The sequence below is a fragment of the Vigna umbellata genome, chromosome 8, assembly GCF_029865625.1.
Source record: "Vigna umbellata cultivar VRB3 chromosome 8, Vumbellata_1.0, whole genome shotgun sequence".
NCBI lineage: Eukaryota > Viridiplantae > Streptophyta > Magnoliopsida > Fabales > Fabaceae > Vigna > Vigna umbellata.
Window position 1 is genome coordinate 13271801 of NC_142172.1, and position 27083 is coordinate 13298883.

The window sequence follows — 27083 nt, forward strand, 5'->3', positions numbered from 1 at the left end:
TCTTTAGCTTGATTCGTTCCCAACAACTCCATTGTATCTTGCAGACATGTGTCTTCCTTTTGTCCCACTTTGATCTTTTCTAAGAAATCATTTGTGATCTTTAAATGATAACACCAAAGGTGTTCTTGGCTCAACTTCAATCCCAAGTTCATATCTCTGAACTTCTCTATTAACTCAAACTCCTTCACCATCAAAGCTGACATATGCATTCGCTTCCTACTCAAAGCATCGGCTACAACATTTGCCTTCCCTGGATGGTAATGTAACTCTAAATTAAAGTCCTTCAAATACTCCATCCATCTTCTCTGCCTCATGTTCAACTCCTTTTGATCGAAGAGATACTTCAAACTCTTGTGATCACTAAAGATTTGAAAATGTGATCCGTACAAATAATGCCTCCAAGTCTTCAAAGCAAAAACCACAGCCGCTAACTCGATGTCGTGCGTCGGATAGTTCCTTTCATGTACCTTCAACTGTCTCGATGCATAAGCTACTGGTCGCTTCTCCTGCATCAATACACAACCGAGCCCATGGTATGAGGCATCACAAAACACTTCAAAATCTTTAGAAGTATCAGGAACTGCTAATACTGGAGCACTTGTCAACCGTTTCTTCATCTCTTCAAAACTTGTTTCACACTTGTCGGTCCATAAGAAAGGTTGTTTTTTACGAGTCAACTGTGTCAAAGGACCCACTATCTTGGAGAAACCTTCGACAAACTTCCTGTAATACCCAGCTAGGCCCACAAAACTTCTTACTTCTGTTACCGTCTTTGGACGTTCCCATTTTAGCACTGCCTCCACCTTCGTTGGATCTACAGAAATTCCTTTGGCAGAAATCACGTGGCCAAGGAATTGTATTTCCTCCAACCAAAATTCACATTTAGATAATTTCCCAAACAATTGATGCTCTCTAAGAGTCTCCAACACAATCCTCAAATGTTCAGCATGTTCTTCACGATCCCTTGAATATATAAGAATATCGTCTATGAACACAACAACGAATTTATCTAGCCACGGTCGAAATATTCGATTCATGTAATCCATGAATATAGCAGGAGCATTGGTCACTCCAAACGGCATCACCACATACTCGTAGTGACCATAACGTGACCTGAAAGCCGTCTTCTGACTATCCTCTGGCTTGACCAAGATCTGATGGTAACCAGACCTCAGGTCAATCTTTGAAAACACACCAGCTCCTCGCAACTGATCCAACAAGTCATCAATTCTTGGCAGTGGGTACTTGTTCTTAATCGTCAACTTGTTCAATTGTCGATAGTCAATACACAACCTTGAACTACCATCTTTCTTCTTTACTAACAAGACTGGAGCTCCCCATGGTGACACACTCGGCCTGATAAACCTCTTCTCCAGTAGTTCCTCAATTTGTCTCTTCAGCTCTGCTAGCTCTGTCGGAGCCATCCTGTACGGAGCCATAGACACTGGTCCAGCTCCTGGTACCAAGTCTATAGAGAACTCCACTTCCCTGCTTGGTGGCAACCCTGGTACTTCATCTGGAAAGACATCCTCGAACTCTTCCACTACTGGGATACCCGTCGTCTGGACCTCAAAACTCTTCTTCTCTTGAGCTACCAGCACAAAACACATGGCCCCATCACTAACATCCTTTAGAACTTCTTTGGTTGAGATCAGTTCTAAACCATCCGAGTCTGGAAAAATCAATCGTTGTTGTCCACAGTCAAGAAGAACGTGATTGGCGGTCAACCAATCCATTCCCAGAATTACATCTAAGCCTTCGAGAGGTAAGGAGATCAAGTTCACTTTGAACTTGCGTCCGTAGACTACAATCGGGCATCCAACACAGATTGAACTGGTTGAAATCTGACCCGATGTTGGTGTCGAAACCACCAATTCATACCTTAGATTACTCACCGGTATACTGAAGTCTTTCAAACAAGTAGAAGAAACAAAGGAGTGCGTAGCTCCGGAATCAAACAATACATGCACACATTTACCAAACAAAAGGCATGTGTCAAGGATGAGATTACCTGACTTTGCAGCCTCTTCACCGGTCAAAGCGAAAACCCTTCCAGCTATCTTGGGCTTCACGCCTGAAGAACTTGGTTGCTGTTGTACAATGGTTATCTTCTTATCAGGACAAACATGAGCGAAATGTCCTGGCTTGTTACACACAAAGCACCTCTTCTCTTCAACCTTCACTCCAGAGAGCTTAGGACAATCCTTCTTGTAGTGTGCACCACCGCATTCAAAACATTTCACAGCTGTTCGCATAAGCGGTTGGGGTCGCTGATATGGCTTCTTCCATGGCTTGCTTCTAATAAACTTGTCCTTCTGAGTCTTGTCAACTCGGTTTCGGTTTATTTCTAGTAACTCCACCTTTTTTGTCTTCTCGACTAAGGCTGGAAACTTCTTGATTTCAAGAGGTACAATCATTCTCCTCAGGTCATACCTCAGACCCTGCTCAAATCTTTGACACTTCCACCCTTCCGTCATGTGCTGACTATAAAAACGGATAAGATACTCAAACCTGTCGATGTACTCTTGCACTGACATCCCACTTTGACGCAAGGCCAAGAACTCTTGCTCCCTTTCGATCTTGGCGCTAGTCGGGAAGTACTTTTCCAAACTCTTGTCCTTGAAACTGTTCCAAGTAATAGCCTCTTCATCAGATTCCATCAGTCGCTTCATACCATCCCACCAGTACTCTGCTTCCTCTTTGAGTATGAAGGTTGCGTAATCTAGTTTTTCCTCATCTGTGCATTTGATCACATGAAAGATCTTCTCAATGTCCTTGATCCAAGCATCCGCTTTATCTGGCGTAGTCCTTCCATTGAACCTTGTTGGGTCGTGCCTCAAAAAGTCATTCAGCCTCGAATGAGTCCTCAGTTCCTGAGTGGTATGTTGCCTTTCCATTGCGTTGATCATCCGATCAACAGCCCGATTAAAATCATCAATTGGGGGTGTTTGACCAACATTGTTAGATCGACGTGCCATGTTCTACCATATACGTCAAAAGAAATTAATTTAAACACAAGTTAAAACAATGCATATCTCTACCTTTCAAACCAACGCTCTCCAAAAGAGCTACAAAATCATCATAAAAAATCACAGAGTCACACAACAGAAGTTAACGAGCTCACTTCCCAAAAGCCCCAAAAGATTTTCGAAAACCATTGCTCTGATACCAAACAGTGTAACACCCCGATTTAGGCGTTACAATTTATATTCCACAAAATACATATATAATTTTTCTTTAACAAATTTCAACACCCATAAAATATTAAGTTCTTTATTACAGCACAAGTCTTCTGAAAATAAAAGTCCACACAGTTCATAAACTTCTGAAATTTAAAATTTCTCACAGTTCGGAAATTCAAACACAGATTTATTTTAGAAATTCCCCATGTCTCCTTTTCCCCACAGATCTCTCATCTTCTAAGCAAGTCCAGAACCATCTGCTAATTCATCTGATATAGTTTCTGCTCCCGTATAATATCACACATTATACGATCATCGCATTCACATGCACAAACACAAACAGTAGGGTGAGCTAACCGATTCAAGAAATATACATCATCCACAATCTTACTAACCTCACAAGTGTGGCAATCAGTCAAATACATGCATCTCAAACATACTCAAAAACCAACTATTACACTGATACTTTATAATATTTCTCCAGTCAAAATCATCAGTCGATTTACTCGAGTTAATACAACATATTATTAATCTGCCTACTTACTAAAGCACAGCAGTCAACCATCCTTCTGTCTACTTACCAAAGTAGTATAACCATGATATACTGATTACTTACCAAAGTAATCTAACAAGGTGATTTTTATTATTTACTTACCAAAGTAGTACAACAAGGTGATATTGTCTACTTACCAAAGTAGTACAATAAGGTGATATCGTCTACTTACCAAAGTAGCACAAAACAAGGTCTTCTGCCTACTTACCAAAGTAGCACAAAACAAGATCTTCTGCCTACTTACCAAAGTAGCACAAACCAAATTCTTCTGCCTACTTACCAAAGTAGCGCAACAAGACAATACTGTCTACTTACCAAAGTAGCACAGTATAGTTAATCTGCCTACTTATCAAAGTAGCCCGATTTATATCATTCTTTTTATCTCTTCATTCATCATCTCATCCTGCCTACTTATCAAAGTAGCGCAAATCACCCTGCTTACTTACCAAAGTAACGCAAACCCAACATCTACTCGCCTACTTACCAAAGTAGCGCAAACCAACATCATTTACATTATTTCAACAAATTATTCATAATCAACCACAACCCATCCAAAACTAATCATACTCAACAAGCATAAGAAAACCGGTGAACTTTTCTCAATTCCCTTCTGTCTACTTACCAATGTAGTACAAATTAACCAAATTACATTTTCCTAACATATTATTCATAACCAATCACATGCCATCTCAACCACTAATCCCAAACCAATCATGCTTAACAAGTACATAATAACCAATCAACATATCTCAGTTTCAATTCTGCCTACTTAACAAAGTAGCACAAATTAACCAAATTACCTTTTTCAATATATTATTTATCGACGATCTGAACCAATCAAACTAATCAACAACATGTTTAGATCATACGGTAAGCTTTTCAGTCCAATCCAATGGTTAATGAGGCGGAAATCATCAATTTTGTATAAATGATCCAAAAACATAAATTAAACAGTATTGAGATCCCTGAGAAGGTACGAAATTAATATCTCTAAATCTGTAACTCCGATCTAAAATTCGAACGGTCGAAGTATGCCACTATCTCTTAGGAACAACATACTAAAAATTCAGGATAATCCAACGGCTAAATAAGTAGATATGGAGGTTTTACCGAGGTAACTCAGCGACAGAAATTTAAGTGGTTCTCGGTTTAACTCAAAATGCGGAATTAATTCCTCTAAGCACAGATATCCAATTCCAAATCTGAACGGTCAAAATCACCTAATATGTCTTATGAACTACCTACTAAATTTTGGGCTCAATCTAACGGTAGATGAAATATATATGAAATATTTACCATGATAGCTTAAGAACAGCAATACAGTGTTCATCCGATTGTTTCACACTTTCGAAATTTCTTTCTCTAAACATAGACCTTCAATTACAAATCCGATCGGTCAAATTGTATTAATATGTCCTAAGAATCATATATCAAATTTTGAGGTTGATCTAACGGTCCAATAGGTCAGAATCAATATTATACCGAGACAACTCAGTAACAGAACTACAGGGGTAACTAATTTACTCAATCTTGCAGGATTTATTTCTCCAATTACAGACTTCTATTTTCAAATCCGAACGGTCAAAGTTTAGTAATAGATCTTAGGATTCACATACTAAAAGTTTAGCTAAATCCAACGGTGAAAACAATTAATAGAAATTTTTCACCACAGTAACTCGAAAATGAGAAATTATAATCTTGAAAACCAAATTTTACACAAGTCAATATATAACTACCATTACCAAATTTTAACACATTCATACTCATATTCATGATCATAATCAAGAAAGGATTAGCTCCCCTACCTCTTCTCCTTGCAAGAAATTCTTCACTCTTGATACACCTAGACCACCACCCTTGCTTGCTCTCCTTCTCAAATGTAAAAGTATTTTGTAACTTAAATCTTATTTCTCTTGCCCTCTCTTCTGGCCGTATAGGTGCTATATAAGGAGAAATAAATTCTCTTTGGCAGCTGGCTTAGCAATCATTCCATAAGAAAATAATGGAAAATGAAGGGTCCCATGTAAGAAATTTTTACACCCATGATTGAAAGCCTTGCACTCATGTTTCACGGAAAGCCAATTTCCATAATTCAAGTTTTGTCTTCTTCTTCTTTTCACATTATTATTTTATTTTATTTATGACCCTCCTTTGATCAAACATGGACCACACAATTTGCATTAAATTTAAATAACTAATACAAGACAATCAAGCTAAACAAAATGGTGGACAAAATACAAATAATAGTATTTATCTTACATATGAATGCACACCATAATTAATTATTCAAAACCACAACATTCATAAAATTATTTTTATTTTTGGGTTAAATATGTTTTTAGTCCCTAAACTATTGACCGTTTCTGGTTTTCGTCCCTCTTCCAAAGTAAGGTACAATTTAGTCCTCAATCTTTAAAAAACGTTCGTTTTAGTCGAAAAAACGAACGTTTTGAGGACTAAAACGAGGACTAAAAACAAAATTTTGAGGACTAAAACGAACGTTTTTCTAAAGAATGAGGACCAAATTGTACCTTACTTTGGAAGAGGGACGAAAACCAAAAACGGCCAATAGTTTAGGGACTAAAAACATATTTAACCCTTTATTTTTCTATGGGTCTTACAGTGGGAGTACATGTTGGCTCCAAAGTCACATTACAGGATAATCACAAATCCATAATGTGTTTATTTTTAAGATAGATTTAAGGGTATGTAATTTGAGGGAGACTAAATAAATAAATTTGAATATATTTGACAATAAATATATCTTGTTATTTTTTTTAAGAATTTAGAGGTGATAGAAAATAAATGTAAAGTTTCTGAAAAATTTGGCTTGACAGATTAGAAAACATGTTTTAATAGATAAAAAATAAAAAAAAAATATTAAGTTGTCATTATAAGTAATATAAAATGGTATTTTTGAATTATATATGTTTTGAAAAAGTTATTTAAAATACTGAAATTAAAAAAAATACTATAAATTTTTACATAAACTTGACACAGACCTAAACTCATAAATTGTAAATTGAAAAACTAAATTAATTATCTTTATTTAACTTATACATTTATTTTAAAATTATTTTTTTGTTTATGACTAGTCGTTTGCAATATATTTGATTCAATCTTATTAGATGCATTAAAACCAAATCATGAATACCAAAATTCTAATACTCAAATAATGTCCATAAGATAAGTTTATACAATCATAATGCCTTTATCGAGCTCAACGACGTCTGAGTTTATCGACGTTTTTGTCGAACTCAATAAATATTGATTGAGTTCGAACAATTGCATTTTTTCATAACGTGTCCATAAGGAGTTTCCGCAACCATTGACACCACCATACCAAGTCGCCGTAACCACATCTAATCAAGATTCATAACGTCTTTGCTGAGCTCAACGACATCTGACCTAGCCTATCAATGTCTTTGTTGAGCTCAATAAACGCTGACCGAACTCAACAAAATAGTTCGAAAACATAATGGTTGACTTCTCATTGTTTCTTTTTTCTTCCTTTCCCTTAAATTGACACTTGAACTTTAATATAGCATTGTTACAATCTACAACACACAAACACAATATCATAATCGGTTATACATGTAGCTCATCCAATTCCAAGCATGTTGGAATCAATTCAAACTCTTTCTTCATATCTATGTCTCAATAAAATTGATTCCAACTCCTTTGCATTCAGTGTGGAATCGGTTCTAGCTTGTACGAAATCGATTTCCTTTTCTAGAATGTTCTTCTAACTTTGATCTTCAACCAAAATTGAAAATCATAACTTCATGACAAAAGATTAAAAAATATATTTTCATGCACGTGTGAACAAACAAAGTTAAAGATAAAAATATAATTTCATACATAATATTCTTAAATCAACGTGGTCGGAAGAGATTCTACCATCATTCTATCCCACAAATGTTCGTCTTCTCTCATTTTAAAATACGAACAAAATTTTACTCTCAAATCCATCTTTGTCATCCCTCATTTCAAAATACGAACAAAATTTTACTCTCAAATTCATCTTTGTCAATATTTACAGAGTTGCTAATCCAAATAAACACATCATAAAATTGATATTATTTATAATTATAAATAATAATAATAGATAATATAATAATAATGTTTTATTTTTATGTATTATTTTCTTAATTATTAAATTTATCACATTATTTATTAAGTTTTTATAAACATTCATCATAAATTTCTTAATTCAAACAATTCATTAATACATTTTTTCTTCTTAAATTCATTCATTTTTCGTTTTTTAAATCTATCATCCAAACCAAACAGTAAGATTTTGTTTGGAAGAGAAAAATGTGTGGCTATTATTAGGTGAAAGAGAGTGAAGAATTATTGTGACAGTGAAAAGAGGTTATTGAAAGATGACAGAAAGGGTAACCCCATGTGAGTCCAATGTTTCAATTCCAAGAACATTATTATGGTCGCAGGTTATGTCTTGTAGCTATTATGACTTTTCTCATACCAATGTGCATGTAAGACAATTTCTCAAATAGTTTATTTTTTTTATGATTCATTTGATCTGATTTCAAATATCACTTAAAAATTTTGTAAGAGATTGCTTGGCTCCATTTGATTCCTTTTCTAATGCACACATTTTAAAATAGGATAATGATAATTTGATAATATTTTTTATAATATTTTAATATCACGTGTCATTCTATGATTAGTCTATGTCAGTGTTTATGATTATTATCATTGATTGTGGAGTAATTTTGGACCAATCACAAAATGACACGTAGACAATGTTGTCAAAAAAATGTTGTTAAAGTATCATTATCCTTTAAAATACTAAATATATAACTTTTAAAATTTTAGTCATATCATTAAATTTAAATTGTATGTGTAATAGTTTAATACATAAATAAGTATAAATTAATATATATATATATATATATATATATATATATATATATATATATATTATTGTGTTTGATTATAAATAGAAGAGTATGTTTGATTTTATTTTTAAAAGATTGAATCTATGTTTACAAGGATACTTTAAAATATATATTTACTTTCAAATTTGTTTTTAAATTAAATAATATATCTTAGATTATATAATTAAAAATGTATTTTAAAATTTTGTAATATAGAAATCTGAAAGAACAACATTTTAAACTTTTGTGCAAAACGCAATTTCCTAACAAAGAAAAAGAACGGGGAACGATAAGACATAGTTGTTTAAAATTCATTGGCCAAGCAGTGTCAAATCAAAAGGGCAATCGGAAACAAATAACACAAGCTGGTAGCTTTTCAGTGTATGCCACTCGGAACAAGCTTTTAGAAGCCTTTTAAAAGGTTGCTATTGAGGACATTTAGGATGGTTTTAATTTTTGTGTAAAAAAATATAATGATATTCAGAATCAACAATATAAAATTGTTAAAGTTAATTTCCAATGATACGTTTTAGATGATGCCCAAAAATTTTAAAATTATATTGAGTATTATGTAATTTGAAAGTTTAAATTGTTATTTTATACATGATTCAATGTTGATTGATTTTTACATAAATGAGTTTTAAAATTTAGAATAAAATATTAAATGAAGTTGATATAATGTTTTACACGATGGAATGTTTTATATTATGAGATTTGAGAAAACAAAATATTTATTAGTTAAAAGGACATTGAAGTGAGTAAAATGATATTAATTTATGTAAAACTTGTGATATTTATTAGAAATCTCACCTTGATTAAATATAAGATAATTTTGAAATATATAAAAAAAAAGTACAAATTTCATCTTTCAAGTTTACATTGTAAAATTGAAAAATATTTAAAATTTATTTTTTAATATAATATTAGAGTCATCTTAAATCTATTTTAATCACACACACAATTGAAGTACCCACATCTAAAATTCACGAATCTTTCAAATTCCATTTAATCATATAGATTACGTTACAACCAATACCATCTCCAAACAAACAAAAAAATGTTCACCCAGCTACTAACCAAGAATGCAATAATGCACATGCTACAAGCGATATTTCTAGAACCTATTGACTATACAGCAATTTAAGGGCGCCAGTGGCAACGCATTATTTCAGATTTCACCTGTTCCCAGAGGTTGCCTTGAGGTATCACCAGTGGCCCAAGCTTGATAATCTTTCACAAGCTGCTTAAGAAAAATATATAACAAACTTATCAAATTCATAAATTGTTCAGTATATAAAATATGAACAAGATTATATGTACCATGCAGTTCATTATTGAACCATAAACTATAGCTACTACTACTACTACTTCAGTCAACAAACCAATCTCATTTTATTTGAACCTACATTTATAAAGAACCAACAAACTAGGTTTCTTTAAATCTTAAAAACACAATTTGATTACATAACACTAACACCGTATATAATTAGGATATGCTAATGTATACCAGCTTGCTTTTTAGAACTATTTTATAAGTTATAACTTCAATTTTCTTGAAATATACCCGAGACGTAACTAGCTAAAATATTCTTTTTAAAAAATAAAGACGCTGTATATTCACAAATCCATATAGGATTTACAAACATACACCCAGTCTTTAGGAAAATTTATCAAGTTATAAGACTATATGTTGGAGCCGCCTTAATTTCAGTCACTCCTGGCTCATCTTAGTTGTGGCCTCTTTGAAAGTTGTCTTAATTGTAGCCTCAAAAATGGTAGTTTATCCACCAGTTGAATTATGACATGTCTAAATAGAATACTTAATAAGTTGTAGATCTTGCTAAACAAGTTAATTATGTAAGATTGAGAAAGTTCCAACCTCAAATTCTAAGACTGTTATTTTTAAAATACATTTAAGATATATTGTTAAAATGTTCTTTCTAAAAATCAAATAGGTGTATGATAGTAATCCTTAATTACTTGCCTTGATTTTATATAATTCCTTTGATATTGAAAACAATAAGTCAGTAATTAGAAGGGAAAGTCAAATACAATCAAGAACAAAAGAAAGATGTATCAAATAACCCAGGGAAACTAAAAATTGCAGTAATAGCAAAGTAAAATCTGAAAAATATGAAAATCTGGTCAAAATCTTTCAACTTCAAATGCATGTAGAAACAAATAGCAAGAAGAAAGATAGAAAAAAGTTTGAAAAAGAGGTATGAAATTCCATGCTTTTTGTCATCAACATTAGGTCTTGTTTCAGTACAGCAGGAGTGCACTTGGGAAAGAAAAATAAGAATGTACGATATGATAGTTTGCTAATAGTACCACTTAGAAGACAATTTGTAAAATATTAATTTAGTTTTGTGAGAGTAATATCGATGATAGACAATATATTTCTTCTGCATTTTTAAAATAAACAACCAGATTTTTTATGTTGTTATAACTGGGTGCACAACAGAGAACAGAGAAATAAATGGACAGAGTTAAGCACGGTTCCACCATCAATCCGTGACTTAGGTGATGTGCAGACTATTTGGCAAGACACAGATAGGCCCAAGGTGTGGAAGGTTTACACTAGGAGAAAGGAGAGTAAGGCAAACGAAGAGTCTGTTAGACGTGTAGGATGAGCTCTCAGTTGGTTATATCGATTATTAGTGTTGAATATAGTTAGATTTTGTTAGTTCGAATATCTTATGATAGTTATAGTATTATATATTGGGCTAAGCCCAATTTTCTGTATTATTTTTCATTATAAATGTATTATCCTATGTATATTTTTTACACAAAGGAAATTAATTTTATATCTAATTTTTCACTATTTTCACATGATATTAGAGTCATATATTAGAGCCTATTTTAGTGAAGATGATTGTTTATTGAGTTTATTGTTCCAACCGCTATCAGACCACCTATTAATATCTAGTTTCACACTTGAGATGTACATGTCTCAACATAAGGAGAGTGTTGAAAGTCTCACATAGAATAGAAATAAGACCAATTTACATTACATAAATGGATGCAAACCTCATCTGCCAATTTTGTAGGGTTGAGTTAGACATAAAATTCACTTCTTAAATTGGTATCAGAACATGATTCCAATGCAAAGACTTGTGGGTTATGCTCTTCAAAACCGTGGAACTTGGGACCGTCTAGGAATCCACTGGTTGTTGTAGTGGGTCTTTGCTATCAAAATTGTTCGTGGTAGTACTATTGATCGTCTCAAAGCTAGCCTTATGGCCAAAGATTTCACACAATTTTTTTATTGATTTGGATTATGATGGTACTTTTTCTCTAGTGGCAAAGATGGTTTCTATTTGCTTGTTCGCTTATTTATGTTATGACTACTCTTCAACACCAACTGAATGTCAAAAATGTTTTTTTTAATAGTGATTTGCAAAAGGAAATTTATATAGAACAACCTCTAGGTTTTGTTGCTCAGGATGAGTCTTCCAAATTAGCATGTCATCTTCACAAATCTTTATATGGCCTAAAACAATCTCCTAAGATTCTAGTTTGGTTACATCACAAACATTTTGGGTTGGTCACATGTTGGGTCATCCCAAACTTACAATAGAAGTCTTAAAAAGTATTTAATCCTAACTCAATCTCATAAAATTGGTTTATAAAGTGAGGTTTGCACTTATTATATGTTATAACTTGACCATATCACCTAATAAACCTAACTAGGATTTTAGAACATATTTTTTCTTATATACTATGGAAATATTGAGATTATTTTATCCTAATAATTTTCTATTTACAATGAAGTCACTTTTAAATGTGCTTCATACTAATAATTCAATGCCTTATAAGTTATATCAATGCTTGTTATAAATCCGGAAGTACATTGCAATTTCCTACAAAATTCTGCCAAGTGCAAACTGATAGTCTCATCCATGAAAAGCACATACAAGAAAGACAAAGCAATCTATGTTTTATGAAACATTAGAAACCATGAAAAACAATGAAACAATCAAGAGTGAGCAAAAGGACCTTTTATGGATTGCATCGCGCCAATCTATCCAACTGCCTAAACATCAATGAAAATCACCCTTTTGTGCACACCCTTAAGCCCGACTTGTGACTCACTGTTATAGGAAATTCTAGACCTTGTATGGACGGGTTAACCTTTTTGTAACAATGGTATTAGAGCCTTGCAACGAACCCGATGTTTCGAGTTCGAACCTTGGGGGAACCTACTCAAACCATTGGGGGAGTCCCGAATTTTCCAAGCCGCCAGGTGCCGGCTTCTTAAGGAGGGGCGTTTGTTATAGGAAATTCTAGACCTTGTATGGACGGGTTAACCTTTTTTGTAACACTTACTCTCTTTAGGTTATCTTATTTGGTTTAATACATCATTTGGTCCCTACTTTTAGGGGTTTGGTTCAAAGTGATTGTTAGAATTATTGGTTATTGTGTTTAAGTTGTGTTTAAGTGTATGTAAGCTGTGAGTGTGTATGTGCTGTATCTGAGTGTGTGTGAGGTGTGTTCCATTCACTTAATCCTATAAATATAGGATTAAGGAGAAGGGTGTATCAACCAAGTGATTCAATATAATTTCATTTTCACAGTAATGATTCTACCTTTTAAAAAAGTTCAGTAAGTCCCCATATTTCGTTAAAAAATGTTCAATTTGGTCCTTTTTGCTCACGCCGTTAAAAACATAACGATGCAAATGCCACCATGGCCAAATCTAAGTGAGTTGTGCAGTTTGATGAATATGTGGCTGAAAGAATTAAATACAGAGAGAGAAACGTAAATGGCTGTTTGAAGAATTAAATGCAGAAAGAGAAAAACGTAAATGACTTTTAATGGTTGAAGAGAGAGATATTGATGTATTGATTAGAGAAAGAATATTTCTCTGGACACTACCCAACAATGTACCAGTTTTATACACCCACCTCCAGATTCCACCCTATATCACCCTATATATTATTCCACTCAATAATAACTCAAAAATGATATAATTTTCAAAACCCATAAAACTAGATATTTCACTGTTAGGACGACATCAATATAACTAAAACAAAGAATCCTTGCTTATTAACAACAAAATCGTGCCCATTAGATAACCTCTCCACCTCTCTCATCAATCTTTATATCTTCAAAGAAAACTCCTTTAGCTTGCCTAGACCTATTTTATAGACCCAAAATTTAAAATCTGCACAACGAAAACCTTAGCCTATAACCCTTCACCATTCTTATAATCCACCCATGCAACCCCAGAATATTGTTTGCGTACTTTACCTATCAACAAGGGACATAGCAGCACATGCACAACAACAATTTCATGCACTTGGTATTAACCATATTATGATTTCCCTCCCAAGGTAGGTACCACGAAAACCATTAAATGCCAATATCAAGAACCCCTTCTAACTCTCCGAATTCCAACGTCTACACTATACAGGAAGAAAATATAATATTTCTCTTCATCTTACCATGGCCCCTACATGCATTGAAACTCTTCACTTGCAAAAAGAAAACATGCACTCATACCATTATGTGATGATGACAGTACATTATTCAACATTTATACCACTTCCATACATTTAATACCCATCAAACATTTCATGCAATTACAAAATAATAATTTATACCCATAAACCCATGTTGGTATCTCTATTGAGAACACAACCCATCACCAATGCACTCTATTGTCATATTTCACTCATACAACACGTTAACACTTCCTACTCTTATTTACATTCTTAACCTAGCCAACTCACGGCTACCCTCCAAATATTCACGATATGCACTTATCCCTTACTACAAAACCACATGCACTGTAATCCTTCAACCTGTGCATTCATATTCTGGGAATAACATCCCAAACCATTTTTTTTTCCTTAGCAACCCACAACCTTCCAATTGGGTATACTATCTATCCACACCGTTTCTCAAGATTAACAAGTTTCAAAGGAAACGCATCATGCTCAATCAATACATCAAAAAGTTAACTCCCCTTACCTAGGTTTTCCAGTGAATTCCTTAAAGGCTCCTTGGTTCCTAGAAAATCTCGTGACTACAACAAGGGTCCCTGCACAACTCCTTGGTACTCACAGTCTTCTCTATTACTCACTACGCTCATGGTGGAGGACAAAAAATGGTGGTTTCTCTCTTGTGCACCCTCTCGAGTTGTTCTGGAATGTAGCTTAGGGTTGCTTCTTATTTTGCACACAAGCCGTCGGAGGCCGCGCGTTCTTCCTCCCTTGCGCCCCCGGGTCTCACCGGATTTCCTCCAGTACCCACCGGGATACGTCGGTGCGGTTCCCCACCGATCTTGGTCTGACAGTGGTGGCGACGGCGTGATGAATGCGTTGAGTTATTTGACGAATATTCTCACTTCGAAGGTCTACGACGTAGCAATTGAGTCCTCTCTACAATTGGCGCCAAAGCTTTTTGGGAAACTCGGGGTTAAGGTTTGGCTCAAGAGAGAGGATATGCAACCCGTTTTCTCATTTAAGATTCGTGGAGCTTATAATATGATGGCAAAGCTTCCCAGGGAGTTGTTGGAAAAAAGAGTTATCTGCTCTGCGGTGATTGTTATGTGAAGAGGGTTAATCCAAAGGTGAGGATAATTGGGGTGGAGCCCATCATCATCAGAGAGTGATTTTGGACCAGGTTGGAGGATTTGCAGATGATGTGGCTGTTGGGATTTGCACCTAACTTACATCATTTTAATTTTTTTTAAAATATTTACACAGGGCAACCTCTTCAAACGTGCCACGTATTCATCAAACTGCACAACTCATTTAGGTTTGGCCACGGTGGCATTTGCACCATTATGTTTTTAACGGCGTGAGCGAAAAGAACCGGATTGAACATTTGTTAACAAAATATGGGGTCTTACTGAACTTTTTTAAAAGGTAGAATCACTTTGAACCAAACCCCTAAAAGTAGGGACCAAATGGTGTATTAAACCATCTTATTTTCTTTTTCAAGGAAAAAACGTCTTTCCTAGAATAGATTCTCATATCTTTTCAAATCACATTGTTCGTATCGAGAAGATGGAATGGGTATAACGATTCCACTTGGCTTCTAAAATCAAGTTACGCTTAAGTGGGTTGGGCTATGAATCCCATCTCATTACAAAAGTTGAATTTGTTCCTATAAAACAATCTGACCAATGGATAAGATTGATGCTTAACTATGCAGTTATTATATCTACTATTCATACCTCACTCACCTATTTTTCGTCCCCATGAAACATGTGCATTAGTTTGGACCGAGAGCTGTGGCCTTTATACCAACTGCACACAACATTTGTACGTTTTTCCAAGATCTCTTAACCCTTCTTGCTCCATGATAATTTATGTTGGGCAGCTTCATGTTGCCTTATATATGATTTAGGAAACTCCTTCCACCATTGCAATTGTGAAGAAGGAACTCGAGAACCGCAATATCTTTCAAACTATCATCCCAAAGTTTGGAATGATAGGTTGATCATTCTCTATTTTATCGTCATTCTTCCCAAGGATGTATATTGTATATGTGGAAGACGTTACTATCGCAGGTAGTGACAAGGAGAATACAAACTAAAACAATCTTGCTCAAAAGTTCCAAACAAAATATCTTGGACCCTTGAGATACTTCCTTGGTACATAAGTTGCACAATCGAAGGATGGTTTAGTCATATCTAAGAAAAATATGCCCTTGAAATTTTAGTAGAAACAAAGATGTTAAATGCTAAGCTTGTAGTCACATTAATAGATCCAAGCGTGAAACTTGTACCCGAGCAAAGAAAACCAACGTCTAATCGTGTGAGATGCACAAGGTTAGTTGGTAAGCTTAATTATCTCACTATGACTCATCATACATCACCTTTGTTGTGATAATAAGTCAATGTTTAAACTCTCATTGTCAAAACCATTGAGATGCAATCCTATGGACCTTAAAGTATAACAAGAAAACTCCAGGAAAAGGCCTCATTTTGTGAAAATAAGGGAAATAATCAAATATTCTAAGGCATTCTAACACTGACTGGGCAGGGTCACCAAGTGATAGATGCTTCACTTCAGGGAGTTATGTTCTTCTTGGAGGTAATTTAATATCATGGAAAAGTAAAAAGAAAATATTATGACAAGATGAAGTGAAAAATCATAACACAGGGCAATGACAGTCAATTGTGAGCTCATATGGCTAAAACAACTTCTCAAAGAGCTTAAATTTGAAGAAAGTTTTCAATTGCACCATATATGTGACAATTAGGCAGCATTACACATTGCCTCCAATCCTACCTTTCATGAGGACCAAACATATTGAGGTGAATTATCATTTCATAAGAGAAAAAGTGGAGTCTAGAAAAATCACCACTAGATTTGTCGTCTAGAAAAATCACCACTAGATTTGTCAAGCCTGCACAAGACTTTTTTACCCTGGTGTATACATCTACTACACAATTTGATTTGGAACAAAGATTAGGCATTTCTAGGGGTCTATTTGTCAAGGATTGGGAAGCTCTGTTCAATTGGGATCTATTGTGTTATTTTTCTTCAAATGAATTTCTTCTTTTATCCATAAAGGAAAAACATAGCTGTTAGGGAACTAATTGTATCTAGTAGAAGAAGAAACATTACCCAGCCTAACTGCCTGGCAGTTAGGTAAGTCAGTATAAAAGGGGTGGGTTGGTTGGTGAGAGGGGGGAGCTTTTGGAGTGTTATGGTTTGGCGGGAACTCTTGTAGTTCTTTGGAGGGAGGTTAAGCTCTCGGGTTACGTTGTATCACCATTCTTGTTGATTCTTTTCATTCTTTTCAATAAAAGGAGGCTGTATAATTCAGATAAATTGTCTTTGTGTGTATTCGAGTGGTTGTCCATAGGTTCTTGATCCCAAGAACCTATCATTTGGTCCGACCTGCCGGATCCGATAGGAGGAGAACCAGTGATGGGTAGCGAGACGGAGGGAAGACTGGATAACTTGGAGATCACAGTGGAGGGAATTAAAGAGGAGACCGCGGCAATCAGACGCGATTTGCAACAAATGATGAGGTTGATGAGTGGGGGTGCAAACCATCAAGGGGGTGGTTCTGAGGGAAGCAGCAGTTCAGTGAATGATAATCAGGGGAGAGGCGATACTGGGGGAATATCGCACAACTGGAGGAAGAAAGTGGAATTGCCATCCTTTGAAGGCGGAGACCCATACATCTGGATTAATCGAGCCGAAAGATTTTTCGAAATCCAGAAAGTGGCTGAAGAGGACAAAGTGGAACTCGCTTACATTAGCATGGAGGGGAGCGCGAGTTACTGGTTTAATGTTTGGAAGGAAAAAGCCAAGATTCGTTCTTGGACGGCCCTAAAAATGGCGTTAGTGAATCGGTTTGGAGGGGGATCCAGAGGATCGGTGTTTGAACAGCTTGCGACAATGCGGCAAGAGGGATCAGTGGAGGAGTACGTCCGGAGCTTTGAAATATTAATAGGTCAGACTCGGGGGTTATCGGAGGAGCTGGTGATGGGGTTTTTTCTCGCTGGACTGCGAGAAGACATCAGGGGACAAGTCCGCATTCAAGATCCTCAAGAATTCATGGTTGCGATCAGGATCGCGCGGGACGTAGAAGATGCGATAATGAGGGCGACAGGAGGGGGCTGGAACGGGATGAAAATTAACCCATCGGGGTCGCGCATGGTAGGTTCGGTAGTACGTGGTGAAACCGAACGCCAGTCCACAAACCGGACAGGGAGAACGGAAGACAATGGATCAGCTAGGAGAGAGGGAGCGATGCCGGCGAGCAGTTCGATAGGGAGTGTGACCGGAGGTGCCGATAATCGGGGACGGACGGTGCGAAACTTACCGTATTCGGAATTTCTTAAAAGGAGAGAAGAGGGTCGTTGTTTCCGGTGCGGAGGCCCCTTTGCTCCTGGCCACCGATGCTCGGAGAAGAGTCTGCGAGTTTTGCTGTTGGCGGAGGATGAGGATGACGAAGCGGAAGAAGGGATAGATCAAAATTCAAAACCTATGGAGCTATCGGCGTGTTCCGTCGAAGGGTTAACCCAACCGAAGATGATGAAATTGAGGGGGAAGATTGGGCACAGGGAGGTGCTAGTCCTCATCGACAGCGGGGCCAGCCACAACTTTATTAGTCAGAGACTGGCGGAAGAGCTGAAGTTACCCATAAATGATACGCCCCCTTATCAGGTGAGTTTGGGGGATGGACAGCGGAAAGAGACGAGAGGGTGTTGTGAGCAGGTAGAGATCAGATTGGCGGAGGCCGTGGTTGAGGAAAGGCTCCATTTATTCGAACTGGGCGGAGTAGACATCATATTGGGGGTTGAATGGCTAGCTAAACTGGGGGAGGTGATGATAAATTGGAAGGAAATGACAATGGGGTATATCGTGGAAGGTAAGAAGGTGAAGATACAAGGAGACCCAGCGTTAGCCCGACAGCTGGTGGAACCTCAATCTTTATTAAAATTGACAGATGCTGAGTCATGGGTCATAGCTTGGGATATGGGCCAAGTGGAGAAAGAGGTGGACGGTGAGGGGCAAGTGGATTTGACGGAGGGGCAGAAAGCAGAATTGGAAACCGGGTTGCAGGCGCACTACCACGTTTTTCGGGTTTGGGAAATGTGCGTAGTGGAGCAGGGGACAGGAGGTGACGTGATGGGTGAATTGACTGAAGCTCCCTGCACGGTTGCAGCATGTGGGGAAAGTAGATTTTCATTTACAATTAACCGAGACAGCAAGAATACACTCAATATTTCATGTTCCCCAACTAAAGAAGGCTGTGGGTGAGAAGAGGGTGCCTCCGTTGGAAGATGGGGCGAAAAAAAAAAAAAAAAAAAAAAAAAAAAAAGAAGAAGAGAGTGCAGTTTTTCAACCTTGGGGACAAGGTTGTTGGGGAAGGGGAGTATTGTTAGGGAACTAATTGTATCTAGTAGAAGAAGAAACATTACCCAGCCTAACTGCCTGGCAGTTAGGTAAGTCAGTATAAAAGGGGTGGGTTGGTTGGTGAGAGGGGGGAGCTTTTGGAGTGTTATGGTTTGGCGGGAACTCTTGTAGTTCTTTGGAGGGAGGTTAAGCTCTCGGGTTACGTTGTATCACCATTCTTGTTGATTCTTTTCATTCTTTTCAATAAAAGGAGGCTGTATAATTCAGATAAATTGTCTTTGTGTGTATTCGAGTGGTTGTCCATAGGTTCTTGATCCCAAGAACCTATCAATAGCTTAATAAAATTTGCAGATAATACTAAGCTTTAACAAACCTGTGACATAAATCGGGGAAGCATAAGCCTGAGTATTTGTTCAAGGACTTGAGTCCCAGCTGATTCAATTGCTTGCTTTGGTATTGCTAGGAAAGGAAAAGGAATTTCAATGCTTACCTGCATTCCACATAGCAACCCAAAAGAACACTTTAACTGGAATCCAACAAATATAAAATCGCAAGAAATGAAATAAACATAGAGTACTACCTCAATTATAGTGTCTGATGTGAGTTGCTGCATCAAAGACTTATCATTATCAGCGTTAGTATCACACGATATCCGGTTAACCATTAGAGCTGCATTACCATATTAAAGTATTGAAAAGGTATTCCTGAAAGTAGCATAAACCAAACACCATGACACCCTATATTGCTTTCCTCGAGTACAAAAAAATTGCCTCAGCTGCTGCTATAAATAAGGAAGTAACATATAGTTTTGTAATTATCACAGGTACTGCTTCCAATGAATAGCCAGTAAGCTACAATCAAAAGCAGTACTGAGCAGAATAAGCATTGATCCACTTTCATACCAATTTAGCCACTCACATCGTAGTTGTTTTTTCAAACAATTTGACAAGACCAACACTTTCCAAGAATTCACATACATCTCAGCTCATATAAACAAGTTAAATCTGACATTTCTTAGGCTATGTTTGAATAAACTTCCCCATAAACACGCACAGGAGTAAATGATAAGAAAGAAAAATAAAATAATTGCTTAATAAGCTAAAGTTAGTTTGTAGAAATAAAATCGGCTAATGGAGAAGTAAACAAGAAAAAACTTTCATAAATTAACTTATGCGTAAACTAATATTAACTTGTAAAAAAACTTATATCATTTTCCTTCTTATTTTTTCATCCTGTAGGTGTTTAAAGAGAACTTCATCAAAACAGCTTTAACAATTATGCTTCATCTTCATATCATGCCCTCTGAATACTTTATAAAAAGGCATTAAGTAGAAAAACAAATTCATATCATCCATTCAACACTTTCTTCATTTAGTAAGTATGAAGATGTTGTATATGCAAGGTTGTTGAACTCGAAGTAGACTTGACTCGCATATTTGATTCATAAACTTTGATAATAGTGTACTAGTCTAAATAAGATAAAATTAAATTATACATACATACATATACATATATATATATATATATATATATATATACATACATATACATATATATATATATATATATATATATATATATATATATATATTCAAAAAGTATGTTCTTAAAGTAAAAACATTTCACAAAGTAGCTAATTTGTTCAACTAGTTTGAACCCTAATAAAATATAGTCATTGTAAGGTTAATAAAGGGCAAAAATTACTAATAATTTCAAACTTCTTGACTCGAGAATTTATGCAAGTTTACACGAGTTTAAAAGTTCATCCATGTTCATTCAGAAAATAGTTTGATTGCGTGTTAAATCATTTTCTCAAGCTAGGATCGTAACTTGTGAGTTTCAGAACCTTATGAGAGTATGAATTCATAATCATTTATTCTTAATGCACTCACAAACGGAAATAAAAATAAATAAATTCTAACAGACATCCTTTATCATATCGATTTAAATTGGGCTCCATGATCACAAGGGAGGCTGCAACATTGCAATTTGTAAGGTCTACACAACCCTTTGCAGCTGCAGTCTGTGCTGTGTTTCCCAAAATTTTTTTAATCAAAACACAATCTTAACAACCACACCACAACCTAAAACTATACACATTTGACATGCATTTAACAAAACTCACCATCAAACTTGTCGTTCTGTGCAGCAATCATAGGTGATCCCTCGAGCTGTCACCAATCGTCAAAGCAAATAATCAAAATAACGAAACAAATCAACACAGTAGAAAACTAAATTCAGCAACACATTCAAATAAGTTTGACACCTTGCAAGACAAGAGCTTGATGCAGCATCCATCAGGCTGCTCTTCCACCTTAACCAACAACACTGGACAAATCTCAAAGTTGAAGAACCTGAACCTATAAACGTAACACCGAAACGTGTCGTCATTTACCCGTTCAATCCTCTCCGCGTCCAACACCGAGTACTGACTCGCTGGTAACCGCATGTACTCAACTGCACAGATCACAAAATTCAAACAAATTACCGCTTTTTCAAAATCAAACAAAAATATAGAAAAACTCATCTAGTCTAGTTCTTCTACTCACAATCTTTATCTTTGAAGTCCTTTCACTTTAAAACTAATCTTTTCAATCTTTATGCATACATATAAGATCAATTTGGACAAACTTTTTCCAAAACAACTTTAGGAGCAACTTGTAGGAGAAGAGCAAACAACTATAGGAAAAGAAAAATTAAAATTAGTTTTTCCATAAGTTAATAAAATTAATTTTTTTTCATAATTAATTTATAGAGGCATTGTCATATAACTTTTCTAAATTTACATTTCTAATTTAATCTGTGCATAATTTCTAAATTCTTATTTTTAATTTAATCTGCGAATAATTTCTAAATTCTTATTTTGAATTTAATTTGTGCATAATTTCTAAATTCTTTTTTTTTAATTTAATCCGTTCATAAGCTTAACCTATGGAGAAACTCCTTTAATATTGCTTTCAGTTAAGTATTTACTAAAAACTTGTCTGAACACACCCGTATTTGTTTCACACAATCCAAGGTATATATATACAGATGAGCTTGTCCCTAAACTATTCCAGAGAAGAACAAAATGAAGAAAAAGTGGAATGGATTTCTTTACAACCTAAAATTATGGTAACATCTATAAATAAAAGCAATAATTTAAATAAAATACTTATAAAAAAATTGCAAATTAGCTTAATCTAATTTTAAGTTATCGAGAAGATATTTTCCAGACAAAACACCATCAATACTGTACCTAATCTATTTTCGATTATGGTGTTGAAAACTGCAGATACTATAACAGGTTTATAGATTAATTAGAAGTATTGATTAATTAATATTGCTCTAACATTACTTAGGGGACGCTGCAGTTGGCGAACGGAAACGGACTCTTTACGGCGAGCAACGAACCGAGCCTTTTGTGTTGGAGTGGCGGAAGCACGAAGCGAAGGGCGCAGGGATTTACGAGCGCATTGTTTGGTGGATGGAAATGAAATCGGAATGGAACGAAACAAGGAAGAAGAAGAAGAAGCCATCCACCAAACTGTTGAGTAGAGATGGATAGAGATAGCACTGGGACGCTGCAGCAATTGAGAATAGCGTGGCCACAAAATGGGAGGCGAGAATGCGTTGACACGTGAGCCACGTGACCATTCCTTGCTCGGATTTTAGGTGATTTTGGATGAGGAAAAAGGAAGATTGAGGAATATGTTATGATATAGAAAAAAATATATAAGAAAACTTACTTTATTACCATGTTAAAAAATTAAAATATTTTATATTTATTAATAATATAAATATATGATGTAAAAGAGAAAATATCTCAAATATCATCTTTGAATTTATTTTTTTAAAATTTTGGATTTGATTGTTTTTTTATATTGAAATTTTTAAATTTAACCATTTTTAAGATGTTATAATAGTTAGGATAATACTTTTATGGAATAAATTTGCAACAACATAATTCCTTCTTCAATTTGTAACATTTACTCTTTATCTTTATTTTTATTGTTGTCCGTATCATCATCAGGAGAAAAATATGTAATGAAATAAAAATAACCATATTTTCGCTTTTGTTATTTATATCTATAGAAATATATATAATCTTATCGGTTAATTCCCCCTTTAAAATCATTTTAATATTCATTATGAATAATTATTTTAAAGAAATATATAAATATTACTAACGATATAAGCACAAATTCCTTTAAACATGTTTGAACACGAAAAATGTTACACATATAATTCAAAGTGAATTGTTAATTGATTTCAGTAAAATTAAACTGAATGAATTGTTACACATGAATTTGGTTATAAAATACATCAATCCACCAATAGCTTAATTTAACTAGAAACTATAACAAAAAAAAACAGTTAGACCAACAACTAGCCCAACTGTGGAACATTCTTTTGAATTTGTTTTACTGAGCTTTTCCTTTAAAGCTAATGTAGTGACTTTGCCTTATTTATCATCTGCAGCATCCGTTAATCACCTCTGAATATCATGGTTCTCATTCAATCTTACACAGTTCAATCAGGGGTAGTGTCCGATCTGTGAGTATATATGATGCACACCATAACTTGCCTTTTATCAACTATTTATTTTTCCTATCTCAGGACTCTTGCAATAAGATGGCAACATATGGAATGAATTCTATAACCTTGTAAGTATATCTTCTGTTGTTGGTGAAACTTCTTATGGGTATGGAGGATCAACTAAGACTATATTGGTTCTGCAGCTTGGATTCTGTCCAGGGATCAACTTGCACTGGCTTGAAGGATGTTTGTCAGATAGATAGCATATAGTTCTCAACTGTGTATCATAAAGCAGATTCCTATCTGAGAGCAGACGACAACGATGATGACATGTGTCCGATGGATGAAGATGATTTTTTGATTGGTTCACCAGTAAAATCTGAATCTCTATTAGCTTCTGATGATACGAAGGTGTCAAGTTTGTTTTATTCATCCACTGTTTTATATGTTTCTATTTAAGATTAGTAGTTTTTTAACACTGGGCCGATCAATTTGCTGGAATAGAGTTGCAATCCTTCAAGCAAGCCTGCCGATGATCATCCTTGCAATTTTAATGAAACCCAAAATTTTGAGAAAAACAGGCCGCACTTATCACTATCAACCGTTGCAGGAAATTCAACCACCTGAGCTTAATGAATCAAAGGAGACTCTTCATGAATCTGAGCTGGAATCATCTAGTGTAATGTATGTATCTGGTGCTTGATAGTAACTGCAATTTTATGGAGAAAGTACTATAGGTACTGTTTGTATTCTTCTCTATATAGATTTGTAGTTTTACCTCAGGATTCTATCTGAACTGTTGACTGGAATTAACACATGCTATTGTTTGTTACTTTTGGAGTTGCCTCCTGATAATAAAATTCCGGGTGTGTTTCCAACCTGCGCACCATTTACTTGAGTCAGCAGCCTGATTATCAAATGGACAATAAATTATGAAAGGGATACAGAAATACACATGTTGTGACTCTTGCAATTTTCATTTACTTCCTTGACCTTTGCTTTCAGCTTTATGTGTTTCCATTGTCAACAGACTAATTCAACTTTCATGTGCTTGCTTAACTGCCCCATGGTTAACTGAATAGCCTCCAGATGTGAATGCAAGTAATCACCAGCCACAAATTCTCTAAAGCTTCCATCCACCTCAATAACACTGCAAGCAACCTCTTTACTTGTTCCTCTTTTCTTCATCATTTGTTTAACACCCTCCACATCTCTCCACCTTTGCTCCGTAGCATACATGTTTCTCAACATCACATAGTTTCCCGCAACATCCTCATCCATTTTCACCACCTCTTTAAGAACTTTCTCTGCCCTCGATACATCATTGAAGTAAACACAAGCAAAGAGAAAAGAACTCAGTATTATCCCGTTAGCATCATAAGGCATGGCTTGAATTAATTTTTCAGCCTCATCCAGGCATCCAGCTCTTCCTAGAAGGTCAACCACACAACCATAATGCTCAATCTCAGGCACAATTCCAAATCTCTCCATTTCGTTGAACCATCTTCTTCCTTCCTCCACCAAACCACAATGGTTGCAAGCAGATAGTACACTAATCATAGTTACCTCATTTGGTCCAAACCCTTCTTCCATCATCCTTGCAAACACCTCCAATGCTTCCTTGGCACAGCCATTGACTGCAAAACCATTTATCAAAGCATTCCACGAAGCCGTTTCCCTCTCATTCATCTCCTCAAAAACCAATTTCGCTTTCATAATTTCACCACATTTTGCGTACATATCAATCAAAGCAGTGCCAACACGAACAGACCTATCAAACTTTTTCCTTTGGGCAAACCTGTGAATCCAGCCCCCCAAATCCAACGCACCCAAATCAGCCGCAGCGGGAAGAACACACAAAACAGTTACCTCATCTGGCTCCACCAACACCGTCTGCATTTCACGAAACAACTCCAACGCTTCATGAGACCTTCTATTCTGGCAATAGCCTCCAATCATGGCATTCCAAGTAAACAAATTTTTATCCGGCATAACGTCAAACATCAACCTAGCATTTTCAACATCACCATTACCACAATACCCAGAAATCATACTAGTCCAAGAAACCACGTTCCTCTCCTCCATCTCATCAAACAACTCCCTCGCCAAATCCACACATCCCGTCTTTACATACCCATCAATCATTGCGTTGAAAGCAACAACGTCCCGATCCTCCATCTCATCGAAAAGCCTCCTAGCCTCACCCATATTCCCAAACTTCGCATACCCCACAATAACCGCGGTCCACGAAACCATGCTCTTTACAGACATTTCATCAAACACCTTCTTGGCATCATCCAAAATCCGAAACTTCACATACATATCCACCAAAGCAGTTGACACGTACAAATCAAAGCAAAGCCCGTTTCTTAAAACCACCCCGTGAAGCTGCGAACCCTCCCGCCTGGCCACACGAGCCGAGCAACCCTTCACGAGCGAGGTGAAGGTGTACCCATCAGGCGTAAAAGGCGGCGTTTTGCGGCGAAGGTCTCGGAAGAGGGTGAAAGGCTCGGAGAACTGGCGAGCCGCGAAGTGAGTAGCGATCATGGAGTTGCAGAGGAAGGTGTCGCGGATGCGGACGAGGTCGAAGAAGGAGCGCGCGTGTTGTACGAGCGCGTGATGGCGCGTAGGGGAGACGACGACGAGGGAGGCGCAGGTGGTGATGAAAGCGGTGAGGAGGTTGAGGTTGTTGTGGAAAGAATGTCGGAGCATAAAGGCGTGGATTTGAAGAAGGGTGATAACGCTCTTTGTCTTGCATTGGAGAAGGTTTAAGCATCTTCTCTCTGCGTTGCTCCATAGGGTTCTTTGTGGAAGTTGGTATTCATCTCCCATTATTCTTCCTTCTGCTTCTTACTCAACTCTTCCATTTACATCTTAAAAACAAGGATAAAAATAAGGTGAAAACATTTACATTTCACATATATAAAAAAATATTTTTTTATATTTTTCAAAAAATAAGAAAATAAAAAATAATCAAATAAATATAAGAAATGGTGCATTTCTACCGCATCTTGAATCTTCCTATTTAATCCATTGAAGAGTCTAGTCATTATAGTCATAAATGTTTTTTCTACATCGATTTTCATCAAAGTGACTT

The 27083-nt window shown here is 35.9% G+C and overlaps 2 protein-coding genes across 4 annotated transcripts; both read right to left on the bottom strand.

Moving 5' to 3' along the window:
* Positions 1-9618: 9618 nt before the first annotated feature.
* LOC148194035 (uncharacterized) lies at positions 9619-23109 on the bottom strand. Of its 2 annotated transcripts, XM_088095716.1 has the most exons (6): positions 22806-23101; positions 21735-21925; positions 21594-21639; positions 20049-20137; positions 19842-19958; positions 9619-9876 (listed from the first exon to the last, which is right to left on the bottom strand). In XM_088095716.1, exons 1-6 carry the CDS (start codon positions 22984-22986, stop codon positions 9805-9807), a joined length of 696 nt encoding a protein of 231 aa, XP_087951842.1. In that variant the 5' UTR covers positions 22987-23101; the 3' UTR covers positions 9619-9804. The 2 variants fall into 2 exon arrangements, with proteins under 2 accessions (XP_087951842.1, XP_087951843.1); XM_088095717.1 differs by lacking the exon at positions 19842-19958 and having other exon boundaries at positions 22806-23109.
* Positions 23110-23683: 574 nt separating this feature from the next.
* LOC148194036 (pentatricopeptide repeat-containing protein At2g44880-like) lies at positions 23684-26856 on the bottom strand. 2 transcript variants are annotated; one of them, XR_015781574.1, is made up of 2 exons: positions 24942-26856; positions 23684-24865 (listed from the first exon to the last, which is right to left on the bottom strand). XR_015781574.1 is itself a non-coding variant. In XM_088096412.1 (2 exons), exon 1 carries the CDS (start codon positions 26816-26818, stop codon positions 25010-25012), a length of 1809 nt encoding a protein of 602 aa, XP_087952538.1. In that variant the 5' UTR covers positions 26819-26856; the 3' UTR covers positions 23684-24865; positions 24980-25009. The 2 variants fall into 2 exon arrangements, 1 of the variants encoding a protein (XP_087952538.1); XM_088096412.1 differs by having other exon boundaries at positions 24980-26856.
* Between the last annotated feature and the right edge of the window lie 227 nt (positions 26857-27083).